This window comes from Bacillus rossius, chromosome 3 (genome assembly GCF_032445375.1).
Source record: "Bacillus rossius redtenbacheri isolate Brsri chromosome 3, Brsri_v3, whole genome shotgun sequence".
In the NCBI taxonomy this organism is placed as follows: Eukaryota; Metazoa; Arthropoda; class Insecta; order Phasmatodea; family Bacillidae; genus Bacillus; species Bacillus rossius.
In genome coordinates this window covers 14,632,555-14,645,897 of record NC_086332.1, presented here as the reverse complement: position 1 = coordinate 14,645,897, position 13,343 = coordinate 14,632,555, and the positions used below count along the sequence as shown (strand labels likewise).

The 13,343-nt window shown below is 36.2% G+C and overlaps 1 protein-coding gene across 4 annotated transcripts in view; it reads left to right on the top strand.

The window, feature by feature from the left end:
• The window catches only part of LOC134530259 (general transcription factor 3C polypeptide 1), a 73,423-nt gene extending 60,081 nt beyond the window's left edge, over positions 1-13,342 (top strand). For 3 of the 4 annotated variants that reach the window (XM_063364949.1, XM_063364951.1, XM_063364950.1), the window contains exons 28-32: positions 1,551-1,707; positions 3,320-4,008; positions 5,871-6,063; positions 7,072-7,162; positions 9,181-13,342. In XM_063364949.1, coding sequence (XP_063221019.1) covers positions 1,551-1,707; positions 3,320-4,008; positions 5,871-6,063; positions 7,072-7,162; positions 9,181-9,302 — 1,252 coding nt within the window. In that variant the 3' untranslated portion in view covers positions 9,303-13,342. Of the gene's footprint in view, positions 1-1,550; positions 1,708-3,319; positions 4,009-5,817; positions 6,064-7,071; positions 7,163-9,180 lie in introns of those variants that run through there. The other variant, XM_063364952.1, reaches the window with a different exon arrangement.
• The last annotated feature ends 1 nt before the right edge of the window (position 13,343 follows it).

Below are 13,343 nucleotides of genomic sequence, written 5' to 3'. Positions count from 1 at the left end.
AATCGCGTAGGTTTTTCGTGGCTGTGCGTGGCACACGACTGTAGTTGCCATGCGTCACGCGCCGAGAATGTTGTCCGGCAGGAAGGGCGAGTATAGTTCATTTGTGGCAAAAATGAATACTTTTACGGCCCTGCTAAATTTTTCCATTAAAGTAATTTTGAAGTTTTTGTGATTTTCCAGCAGAAATAATGTTGTGTAACTAACTAACAAATTGTATTAAAACAATTAACAGTAAATGGCTGTCGCGGGGGCCCTTAAAAAATTTTCATTTTACCAGAAATGGACTATACAAACCTTGCTTTCGTTGCACGTAGTTTGGAGAAGGGGAGGAAGGATGTTGACAGTTTCACATGCCAAAAGACGGTGAGGGAGATGGTTTGTATGCCTCTGAGGGATGAACCTTGAAGTTGGACAAGGGAAGGAGAGGTAAGCCGTATGACATCATGCATCCGCCGCCTGTTTTGCCGCCAGCCTTCTAAACGATATTCCCGCGCTCCCACTTACCTCGCACAAGCTACTGCTGCCGTATTTTTAAAGGAAATGTCCCATTATTTTTTTGTTATTCTTACATGAACATTATTGGAAGTATTAAAGCCTACACAAAAATACGCTGTGTGTTAAAATTAACAGATTTTAATGATCTTTCATTTCCATTTTTTTTTTTTTTATTTAATTTTTTTTCTTCTGATTTACACATTTTGGTCAAAATGTCCAATTTTTTGACGGTTCCCGAGAATGTATTCATAAAATCACTGCTTCGTTCAATCCGGGGTTCGTGACATCGGGGTTCTAGTGTATTTAACTACGGCAAGCAGAAAACGTACATGTAAACTAACCAGTAAAAATAAACTGTCTATTGACATATGTATTTTCTTTAGAGGTGGCCTGTAGGGCGATGGACTTGTCATGAAGGTTGAAGTGGGTTTAAAGCAAAGCCATCTAGCATTGTGAGTGACAGCATCCTGCCATTGTACGGCTGGTTTCTTAGCGAGTAGCGGTTTGGGAAGAGGGGGGGGGGGGGGGGTTTGAAATCAACTGAAAATTTCGGAAAACATCTATTACAACCCCCCCTCTATTACGACCCTATTCCTGGGAACCGTGAGGGGTCGTTTCAGAGAGGTTGGACTGTACTTTTAATCCAGAATGAATTTAAGATTCCATAAAACCTGTGGCACATACTGTACCTGTTGAAAGTGTATACTTGCAGAATTAGACAAAGCAGATTTTTCAGAAAATAAATTAGTTTGAGTGATTGTGTGAACAAAAATTAATTTTAATACATACATATGTATTGAAGCATTTAAAGATTTAAACTGATTGAGTATAAATTTTTGAATTGATACAGTATATATGTAATATTTAACATTGTATTAATTTTTTCCTTTAACTTTAGTTATTAAGTATGTGCATTTGTATCACAGTGTGTATGTAAAAATTTTTATGATAAGATGTCATTAATAAGATTGCAGTTGTTGAAGCAGGCAAGCTACGTATTACCACCTCTTAAACTACGTAATTAACACTGTGCTGAATGTTCTGATTGTGTATAGGACCATGGTATTCAATGATAATATTCCCACAAACGATGAGCTCCATGAAAAATGCATCAACATTGGTGGAAATAGTGAGGACTGGGAAAAAATCAAGAATATTTTGGAGTACGTTGGAAAGAAGAAAGAACTGGGGGTGACATTGACTGAGCTGAAGGTTTGTTATGTTACTTACTGTAATGTAACAAAATGAAATGAAACAAAATGAAACGAAAAGCAGGCTAATTAGGAGTGTTGAACACAAATTTTTCTTTCTTTCTTCAGTTCGAATGAAAGTAGAATATGAAGATCATAGTCTTCGTTGAAGTGAATTCTAAAATCACTTAAATATTTTGTTACTTGTAGAAAAATCAATAGATACAACTTTTGAGTTCTTGAGTAGGTGTTCATCGGCACATGTTGCATGTTACGTACCAAATAAGGACATTGTGTGGAAAACTTAGCAAATTAAATTATTGCTACTGCTCCAAACAAAAATTAAGATATAAAAATATAAATTACTTATACAACAGTAGGATTACTAACTTGAACTGCTACATTTTAAACACGAAAACAATGGGATTATCTTGTATTGTCGGATGTTGGCTATAGTGTGGAATTGGTCAAAATGTGTTTTCATGTTTATAGTCATTGATGTGTTCTTTAACCCTTGTGATTATTCGTCTGCCAGTTTGTCATATATTTATACCTTGCCACAAGAACATAGAATCTTGTACACACGAGCTAGGTTTTTGGCTGGAGTTTTATCTTTCCCAGATGTAACAGAGACCCCTCAATTTTGTTTATAGGTTTGAGAATTGTATGAATTTCATCTCTTCGTAAGAATTCTTACCACTTGGTCTGAAATTCCTTTGATGTGAGGAATGAAGGCTTTATTAGGAAGATGCTCTTTATTTTGCTGTTTTGGTGGCCTCATGGCTTTCCTAATTTCTGATTTTGAATAACGATTTTCTTGAAGATCACTTGTTAGACGTTTCATTTCTTCCCCAATATTGTCCTCTATGCAAATGGCTCTAGCTCTGTTGACCAAAGTTTAGATGACTGTTCTCTTCTGGTGTGAACTCACCTATAGATACCTACCTGAGTGGGTTGTCTTTAGAATTTTTGTGTTTTGGTAAGAATAATCTTGCTGTCTTTCTCTGTATTAAAACAAGTTTATCACACAAGTAGAGTTGTATGCTGTTTTTTCTGTCTGCTCTTGATACCTGCAGTTGCTGAAGTTATTGCTGGTCATTGGGACAAGAGCTGGTTTCATTGTCTAACAGCAGGAGCATTAGACATGAGGGGGCTTGTATTATGGCTCCTAACCACTAAACAGAGGTTCTAGGTCAAAAGGGTCTTGAGGTTATCACTGCTTTATACGTTATCTGTATTCCCCATTTTCTATCATACTTGTGCTTTGACAAGTGGGAGTGGTGTATGCAGTGTGCTTGTAGAAGTGTTTTTTATGTATGTATCTATGTGTGTGTAGGTATATAACAATTTAAAATTAACACACAGCACAATATTGTAAGAGCAAAATTACAAATAAATCTTTTAATGTAAGCTGCCAATAAGATGTGAATTGAAATTGTGGTTATTTTAAACAGTTCAGAGTTTTAGATTACAATTTTATTTGTTGTATACATAGTGCCTTTTCTCTTTTATTTTACTTTTACTTCAACATTTTTAATATTATGTGTTTAACTGTCTATATGTAAGTAGTACATATGAATGTACTTTGCATGAGGCAGCGTAGGAAAGTTATAATGAACGTTGGCCTCTTTCAGGAAGAATTTCCAAACAACGAAAACACGATGCCCTTGTTGCGGGTGCTTCAACTGCTGAGCGAGAACCGATTTCTCCTGCGAACGGGCGTTTGCAACGTACGTTACGTCTACCACCCGTTCCTCAAGCCGTGGTTGGTCAGGTCTTTCAGGACTAAGTTGACACACGACACCACAATTTCGGCCGGTTCCGCACCACCGTCTGCCTCGGAGGTGACAGTTCCTGAAAGCTCAGGCGATTGGCCAGCACCACCAGAAGATGGCTCGGGAAACGATACTGTCATGAAAGATATCAGGCAAGTCGGAGAGATGTCCACAGAAGGTGTTCTGCCCTCGGAGGGGAGTGAGCGTTGTGAAAGCCCTGTTCTGCCAAAGGACATGATCGTAGACCCTACTATCTTGCCTGATGAGAGTGCTGAGCCTGCTGTGGCTAGGCCCAAAGCCACCAAAGGCAAGACCAAAATCACCAGAGAACAGGGAAGTGAGAACGGCCCTCAGCAAGAGAATGCTGAAGACGTCGCAGTCGGTTGTAGCAGTATGGGTGAAGGGAAGAAAGCCACAGAGGTTGGGCAGGCGAGCGAGCCTTGTGCGTCTGGCAGCGGGGACACTGAGAAACAATACAGGGGAAGTTGGAAGAAGTGCATGACAGCAATGTTTCAGGAGTGCATGGATAACAAAGTTGTGGATCAAAGGTAGGTAACCTAGTGTTAGCAAAGATATTCATATTGTACTTATTGTTGTATTTATATGAAAAAATTCTTAAATAAAAGTTATTTTGAAGAATGTGCTGATTCAAATAACTTTTATAGAAAGGGACCCACTTTTATTCTAGATCTGAGCTGTCACATTGCGAAAAAGAATCATTTTGATACTATACTTTCTTATTGTATCCCTGGCCATGAAGGATTGTTTATAGTCATGTGATGTAGCAAAGTTAAATTGCATGAATAATTATTTCAGGCCGATTTTACCATGAGCAATTAATATTTTTGGTTAATGGTTAATTTACGAACAACTGAACTAAGTTCATGCAAAAATTGCAATTGACCTTTATTTTCATTGAGTTTAAATGAACACCTAACTATTTTTGACGTTATTAACTTACTAGACAATACTGCAATCATTATGGCTGATCAAATCTCTCAGTAGATATTAAAGACAATGAAAATCTACTAACTGTTAGAGTACATTATTTTCATTCAACTAGATGTACCTGGCCATGCGTTGCTGTGGCTCAGTCTGGTTAAATGGGAAAGAAAGAAAGAAAGAAAGAGCACACAACCCTTTTTGTATTTTGTTTGAAGTACATACATACAAAGCATGTCTCTCTCTCTATATGTGTCCCTTTATAAATCTCATAAATATCTCTATCCAATTCTCTCCGTATCACTCTATTTCTGTGTTTCTATTTATATCTCAATCCCTCTCCCTGTCTATATATAATATATCTCTGTATACATTAATCACTCTCTTGATGTCTGTATATCTCCTATTATCTCTATATCTCTATATATGTATCTTCCTATCTATATCGTTTATCTTTACAAACAGAAGACTAACACACAAACATTAATTTATACATATATTTTTACCTATCTTTATTTTTATCTATCTTTTTACATGAGACAGATGTTACATAGATATATATAATAACATGGATGTATTCAATTGTTAAGAAAATTTCAAAGCAATTGATGAAGAACTTACGGAGATTTAAGATTTTGAACAAACAAACCCTTACATTTTTATATACCTATATAGATATACAGCTGTAATGGTCATGTGTTGCTGTGGCTCAGTCTGGTTAAATGGAAAATAAAGAAAAGAGAAAGCACATGTTTCTAATATGTTTAGTTTCACAATTAAGTGAAACTTCTTAGGGTGCGATGAGAGTAAAATTTCAATCACTATTTCAAGGCTGAATTTTAATGTAACGTATTTGTGAAACATTTTTATGAAATGTTTCTGCCGCCAAAGAGATAAATAATGAAAGCACTTATGAGTCGAGGTTTTTAATTGTCAAAAGACGTTTCACTTCTATCACGTTTACCGAGTTACACATGCTCATTTTTTTATTAATTTTTTAATTAGTCATTTATTAATTTTTTTTTATTACGTAAAAACACGTGCGTATACGAATGCAACATTGTATCAAAATATCATAACAATTGGTAAAGAACTTTCTGAGATCAGCCATTTTGTACAAACAAACAATTTCAATCATTTACATAGATTTTAATTGGTCGTTGGGGGGGTGTTTGGGGAGTCATACACCCCCCCCCCCCCATCCCACCTTAGCACCAAATCTTTAATTAATTTCTTATTCATCACTCAAACAAATTTTCATATTAAAATTAATAAAAAAAAATTTACCATTACAATATTTAAATTTAAGTACCGAAAACTGCTAAAATAGCACTGTTTTACACCCTGAAATCCCCCACTTGAATACGGGGGAAGGAAGGGGGGGGCGCATGCTTCTTAACACCCCCCGTACACAGATCCTGGCTACTACGCCGCTGATGGTGGTCGCTGGTCTGACCCTGTCCCGCAGCGACAGGGAGAGGATCAAGGTGCAGGTGCGGCCGTGGGTGCGAATCGACGGGACGCTGAACCGCCGGGTGCTGGACCGCATGCTGGGAGCCGTGCTGGGCCACGCCATGCGCAGTCCCGCCGACACCGTCGCCGGCTTCCTGCAGCGCTTCTCCCCGGCCCTGCAGCCCTTCCACGTGCGCGAGCTCATAGAGGTGACGCCTCCCCGGATCTTTACCGAATCTTTATCACACATTATTAGAGACCTGCAAAATTCGCGGTTTCGGTGGCCTTCAGGGTAGACTGCACATACCCCTGTACATTCGCGCAAATAGCGCAAGTTCATTGGCTGCCGACTTGTAAGTCGTCTCAGCTGGTTTGTCTGTGATTCGATCCTTCTTTGGTTGAGGGATTATAACTGGTTGAGATTCGTCCAGATGAACAGTAAGCCAATAGAAAAATTATCTAAGAGGTATTAGTGTTTGAATTCTAGCCTATCACTGAATGAATCCGCGAATTTTGCAGGTCTCTACACATTATGAAAATAATTTTATTTCCCCAAATTGTTTTTTTATGCATATCTTATAGTTATAGGTAGGGACCAGAAAAATTCGCGGGTTCAATGACCTACAGGATGAACTCCATAGTTCTACATACACTCGGTCAAATGCCACCCACTCATTGGCTGCTGTCTTGTGAAACGTCCTAACGTAGCAGCGTGTTATTCGATAAAGCTTCGGTTGGGTGTTTCTCATTGGGCCAGAGTCATCCAGGTGAATTTTGAGCCAATAACAGAGGCAGCACTGAGGTATAACTATTTGTATTTTAGCCTATCGCGAAATGAAGTCGCGAATTTTTCCGGTCTCTAGTTATAGGTTCAGTATTTCTGCATTTGCATGAATGCACCACAGGAAGCTATGTACGTAGGTACATATGCACATATACACTAAATGGAGGTTGTGGATTAACTTTTAGATTTAAATTGTTTTTGGAATTGATGCTGGTAAATTCTTCAATAGCAAAACTATGAAATTTGGATTGTATTTTAATAGATGATGGATGAATCAAAGTTGATTTGTCAGTAGCTCCAATTAAAATTGTTGTCCAATTAATCTAGCATTTTCAAAATTATTTTGATTAGCAGAAATTCATATTAACAGTAAATAATTAAGGTGATGGCTTCTCATAGAATTCTTGCTAATTATAATTTTCTATTTCTTCAGGTGCTTGTGAAGTTGGGCTGCATCAAACTGAAAGTACTGAAGTTATCCTGGAAAGCAACACTTTTTTCCAAACCATCTGTTGTCACTCTAGGTTTGTAATTTCTCTAAATGTAGTGATTATATAGGGGTCTTATTAAGCCTACATCATTCACCCGTTCACAGTCGGCTCAAAGGCATTGGGGCCTGACAAGTTCTCTGTCCTTTTCGCGTCAGTAGCATTTCACAAGGTTTCACAAAAACATTGCATTAAAATTCACCCTTTAAATTTTACTCCCTTCACAACCAAAGAAATTTCACTTCAAAAACTAGTACTCACAAGAATAAGATTTTCTTGCATCAAGATTGTAAAAATAGTAAATCATCTGTTTAAAAAAAAAAAAAAATTGTTTCCTATGTGGCTACTGGAGATAGCATGACTTATTTACATGACTCAGGTGGTTTGGAGCCCACTTTTATCTTGGCAGTTGTATTATCTCAACTACCTACCTGGACACACATACAGTTGCAGAGCTTCAGGAAAAAACTGTTCAGATATCCAAGTGGTGTCTTTTTACAACAAAAATCATTTTATAATGTGCTGAGGGCGGAGTTGTTAGTTTGGTTTTTGTAGCTGGTTTTTTTAACTGAATTTTTATAAGAATGAAAATGGCTAAAACATGTACTATTTTTAGAATAATTTTTAGGCATGAAAAATGTGATACAGATTCTTGAAAGCTCTTCAGGCACTTGCATTACACCTTGATCTTTATTTCTCAGCCATATAAGGTTAAGCTTACCGCTCAAATATCATAGTTGCCTTATGCACTGCGAAAAGACTGCGCACAAATTCAGAGCCTCGCGCTTAAAGGCGATAGATACAGCACCAGCTAGCATCACACTTATCATCTGCCTCACTAACACAAATACATCCCTGACTAGGCTGGCTTCTTAAAAACCATAACCATGTACAGGGCCGGATTTAGGGGAGGGGAACCGGGGCGAAAGCCTCGGGGCCTCCACAAACGGAGGGCCCCCACAAACGGACTCATACAAAAAGGACTATCGAAAAGACCAATCTCCATAACTATTTTACTACCAAATTCTCGCAGATCAAAATTTCAGAGCTACATTTCCAAACCTTGAAATTGCATTGAAAATGTTTTGGTTTTTAATGGTTTCAAATTGCACTGGAGAGCGCTCATTTTCAAAAATGAAAATTATAAAAAATAGGCTCTGAACCACGATGCGACATAACCGTTTATCGAAGCTTTCTCTCCTGAGCATTGAAAGCGATTTACTCCGGGAATTGGATTTCAGCGAAATCAACAACGATTTTTCGGCGAAAAAAGCTCGAAAGGTTCCGTTCATTAACACTAAAATTTAATTTCATATAATTCTTGTCTCCGATTATATTTATGTATGTTTTTTAAATACTAAGAAAATCTACTTGATTTCACAATAAATTATTTATTGGAAAACTCGACTGAAAAAATTTTTTCATTTTATTTGGAAAATAATTTGGGGCCAGGGCGCCTCCGCTCCTCTGTTGCCCCGAGGCCTCCAGACCTCTAAATCCGGCCCTGACCATGTAACATAAAATCCTATACATATTTATCTCTCCAAGGGACCAAAGTGGTTGATTGGGTCAGACCATTCGCCTCCCACCTCGACAATCTAGGCTCAGTTTCTTGCAGAGACAATTCCAGATTTATTGTAAGTGGGAAACATGATGAACGTTGCAGCTCTGTTTACATCGCTTCACCCATCTTTGTATCTCATGATTCCAATGTCTAAGAGAAGGAAACTTGTATTCATTTGGACATGGAGATTGCTGCAAGTAAATTAAGTAGCATATATACTCCACACCATTTTAAAAAAAATGATGCACATGTAGTAAAACTACATATGTATAATGTTTAAGATGAAGAAATGCCTGAAAGCCCACATGTCTGTTTTGTGTGCCAATTGAAGACTGAATTTACACATCATGCATTTTCTAAACTTTTTAATAACTATAAGAAAATGTATAATTTTTGTTTGCTAATCAGTACATGAATTCATAACAGTGCATGCAAGTTTCAGAAAAGAATATAAAAATTTGTGTAGTTGAACCGTGATTGTCTGTTGCAGTTGATGCTGATGGAACGGAGAATGACTCTGATGTCATTGTTGAGCCGGAACCAGATGCAATTTTGCGTTTGGGGACGTTCATAGGAAAAAAAGAATACCTTTCAGACTTCCTTTGTTGTTGAACTTGTGTTAAGTTTCGCAAGAAAATCAAGACTCATTAATGGATATGACCAGCATATGCTTGATCTCCAAGTTTTGTTGTATGTAGATAGCATCTTCAACATTCAGCTAAGATTGATATGGAACTGCAACAAGATAATTACAGAAGTTTAAGGTGAAATCTTAATCTTGGCAAAGGAAACGAAAGACATGAAGTTAAAATGTGATATACAGTGGAAACTTGCTTTTACAAGTTTATTATTAAAGGCTGAATTATGAGCGTTTTGGACAACATTATCAGTTTAGCTATCGAAACCATAGAAAATTTACAAGTGCATTTCTACATTTTTAGTGTCACTTTCATATTGTAAAGGAGCAAGCATTAGTAATAATTATTTTAGTTTTCAAAGTACATGTATAAAGAAGAATGGGAACGATGGAGGGTGGAAAGCAATGCTGAATGCTGAGGGGGAGCGGCCAGGAATAGAAGAGGAAAAGGTAGGACTCTACAGCTAACACAGTGCTTTCCACCAGGTCTGTGCTAGTACTAGATTTTTTTTGATGCAAAGCGAATATTAAATTGAATGTTTAAAATATTCACAAAGTCGAATTGAATTGCAAATATTGTTCTCGGCAAAGCTGTATTACACTTATTTTTTACATAACACAGGACTGAAGTAAAAAAAATAAATAATTGTTTAACATTTGCAATATTTGAACTGATTAAGTGATTAACCAATTTGGCTCTATTACTATTAGTAACATCATTAAATAAAAAGTATAAAATAACCATGCATTATATTACTATTGAACATTTATAAAAGCAAACATAGCAAAAACTAAATAGTTACAAGAGCGAATTTTAGGCTTCCACTGTTTTAAAGCTGTGCCACAAATGCAAATCTTCACATCATATGGAATCACAACCGAAGCTTCAAATGAAACAAATAGCAAATTTTCTGGCAAAGTCAAACAGAATATTAAAAAGAGCTTCAATTGATTCCATTAGTCGAAGCTTTGCACAAGCCTACTCTTCCCCACGCATTCCAGAATGTTGTCATGTCTCATCTGTCACACCCTTGCTGGATCAGGCTGCAGTAAACACTAACGGTCAAAACTAGCACACATGATGCGGTTTAGCCACAGAAAGTGTGTAGATTTTCAGAATGTTTGGGATTTGGAGCAGAGACAACAGAGGCATTGTAGGTCACGTGGAGATTTGTCGATAAAGTGAAAATGGTTTGGGTTACAGAAAATGTAGTACAATTTTTTTTTCTTCACAATGCACCATTCCCAAGATGGAACGTAAAATTTGAGATACTTCTTGTAGGCTAGGAAATCTAACTTGTGACTTGATTATTTTTTTTATCATTATTTGGCTGTTACAGCAAAATCATTTGTCATTATCGGTTCTCTTAGTTGCAAGGTACCATTATCTCATTGTGACATTGTAAAGGAAATTCCTTTAAGTCAGAATATACTCCAGGCATTTGTTTTGCTTGTACGTTACCACCTAAATAGTACTAAGAAGTAAAAAAAACATTCAATGAGGAATACAAACAACACAATGCACAGAAAATGTTAAGTGACAAAATACTGTTAAGTATGAATTGCACTATTAATTTTAGTAAATAGGTATGTACAAACAGCTAGTGTAATTTTATCACCTAACATTGTTATTCAGAGACTGTAAACTGGAATTACTGATTAAATAATTGTTCGTGGTTGTATTTTTTTTCCATGTGTGTAATGTACTATGTATAGTTTGTATAAGTGTATTGAGTTTATGTATAATTGTATGTAAAATAAATACTTAAAGCAATATACAATACTGACATAATGAAAAAATAATTGCATTATTAATTAATGATTGTTTAGTAGTTTCCTCCCCTTTAAAATTGCCATAGAATCACCTGGAGGGATGTGGAAATTTACGTGGGGTTGGTGGCATAAGGAGCAATATTATTTACACATTTGGCTTCATTAATTAGCAATTATCAGTAGTGCAACTCCGAACAGTTCACAATACATACTAAGATCAATCAATCAATACCCATACACAAATATAGCTTAGTATTTATGAAGCCAATTTTAAGTAGCACTACCATGCTTATATACACTCAGTCTAAAAAATATTTTGGTTGCATTTTATGTGAAAATTAGGGAAATGAAGATCATCCACCACATTAAAAAAAAAGAGTTGAGTTTACCTATGCATGTAATAAATTCTCTGTGCGTGTGATAGATGTCAAATAAAATACCCAAGATGACAATTCCATTATTAGAACATAGTGAACATAATTTTTTAGTAACAAGTTTATAAAACAAAGCACGTATAACTCAGTACTCATCATAGAAGTGAAACTTCTTTGGCAATTCAAACCTTGACTCAAGTATATTGTACGGGGTAAACAGCAGAGTGAGAGAGAGATAAGACATTTTTCTAAATAAACATGAATTAACAAAATTATTATTCACTTCAAAATAAGCTCAAACCCCGTTGTATTGCACTCTGCCCAAATAGTACTCCTTAAAGTCAGATGGCGTCAGGCACAGGCGACCCGCCTATCCTTGCAGCACGGCAGGGTTCCACCTGAGCCGCACGCCACCACGTGGAGCCCGCTCAAGGTCAAAACATTGAGTCCTAAGACAAGTTCTCTGCACCGCCCGAAACCTACTCTTCGTCCTTTTAGCGTCAGTAACATTTCACAAGGTTTCACGAAGACGTTGCATTAAAATTCAGCCTTCAAATTTTACTCCCTTCGTACCCAAACAAATTTCACTTCAAAATCTAGTACTGACAAGAATGAGATTCTTAAATCTAGATTGTAAAAATCGTTAAGACGATTGATTCCGATGCACATGTCAATTCTTACCTCTATTCCCAGCTGCTATCAGATTCTGTATCTTTGGTACACAATATTTGTAATTGTAAGTTTAAAATTAATTAAGACAATAAATATATCATGTGTCCCGTGACAGCTGAGAAAGTAAAACTATTTTCTAATATAGCTTTAAAATAAAACAAATACATAACAAAAAAAAACATGGTTTTTAGTACAAACTGGTCTATTTCAACATTGTGTGTGCCCTACTCATAACAGAATAAAATAACATAATGTGCAACTAGTCCAAACGAAAATATTTTCAATATTTCCACACTTCACTCGATATTGTAGCAATTGGTAGATGTAACATTCGAATTACTAGTAAATCAGACAGTTTTAAACTACTTAATATGATTTTCACTATGTTGTAAGATAATTATTGGAATTTCAGTGTGCGTGTACAATAGGATGGCTGCACTCCTCGCAATACCAAATTCCAGGTTTTTTTCCAAGGTTCTTCAAAGCCTTCTCATTTCAATTTCAGGCTTTAAAAAAAACTTGTTTCTCAAATTTTACAATGAAATAAATTACTATGTTGTATTTTTACAGTCAAATCATAAAAAAGTATTTCTCCTGAAAATAATTTGCAGCATTTACATGATGCCTTTAAACATGAGAACATAAATTATTAAAATAATAACTTTAACAAAATTCAAACATTATTACAGATTTGGAGCAAATATCAGTTGAATTAAATTTTTCAGACACAACTCTTCACTTCTAACTCCGTGGTCATTGGTTCAAATATTATCTTGAACACAGGTTGCTTTTAATTATTTTTGGTAAGCTATCTCCCACAAAGCCTTCTAACAAGAGTGGCATGTAGTTTAGAGTGCATGCTTACTGCTGTAAAAGATGAAACTAGCTTTAAGTCTGGCACATATTGCAACAATAATGGAAAAAAATTAGAGAAAAAACATTTTTGCGTCAATTAACAGTGCTGTATGTTTTCATGAATGACTAAATTAGTGTTTTCAACCCATTGAATTCCTTCAATTTTATGTGTTTTAAATCACATATCACTGTATGCCGTAGTTTAAAATGTGCATTGCATTTGCAATCATTTATGGTGAGTGAAAACTAGAGGGGAGGGGGGAACTGCACCCGAAGTGTATTATCTGACATCAAATGGCAGAGGGTGTGGTGGTCAAAGTGGCAAAAAAAAAAAAAAAAAAA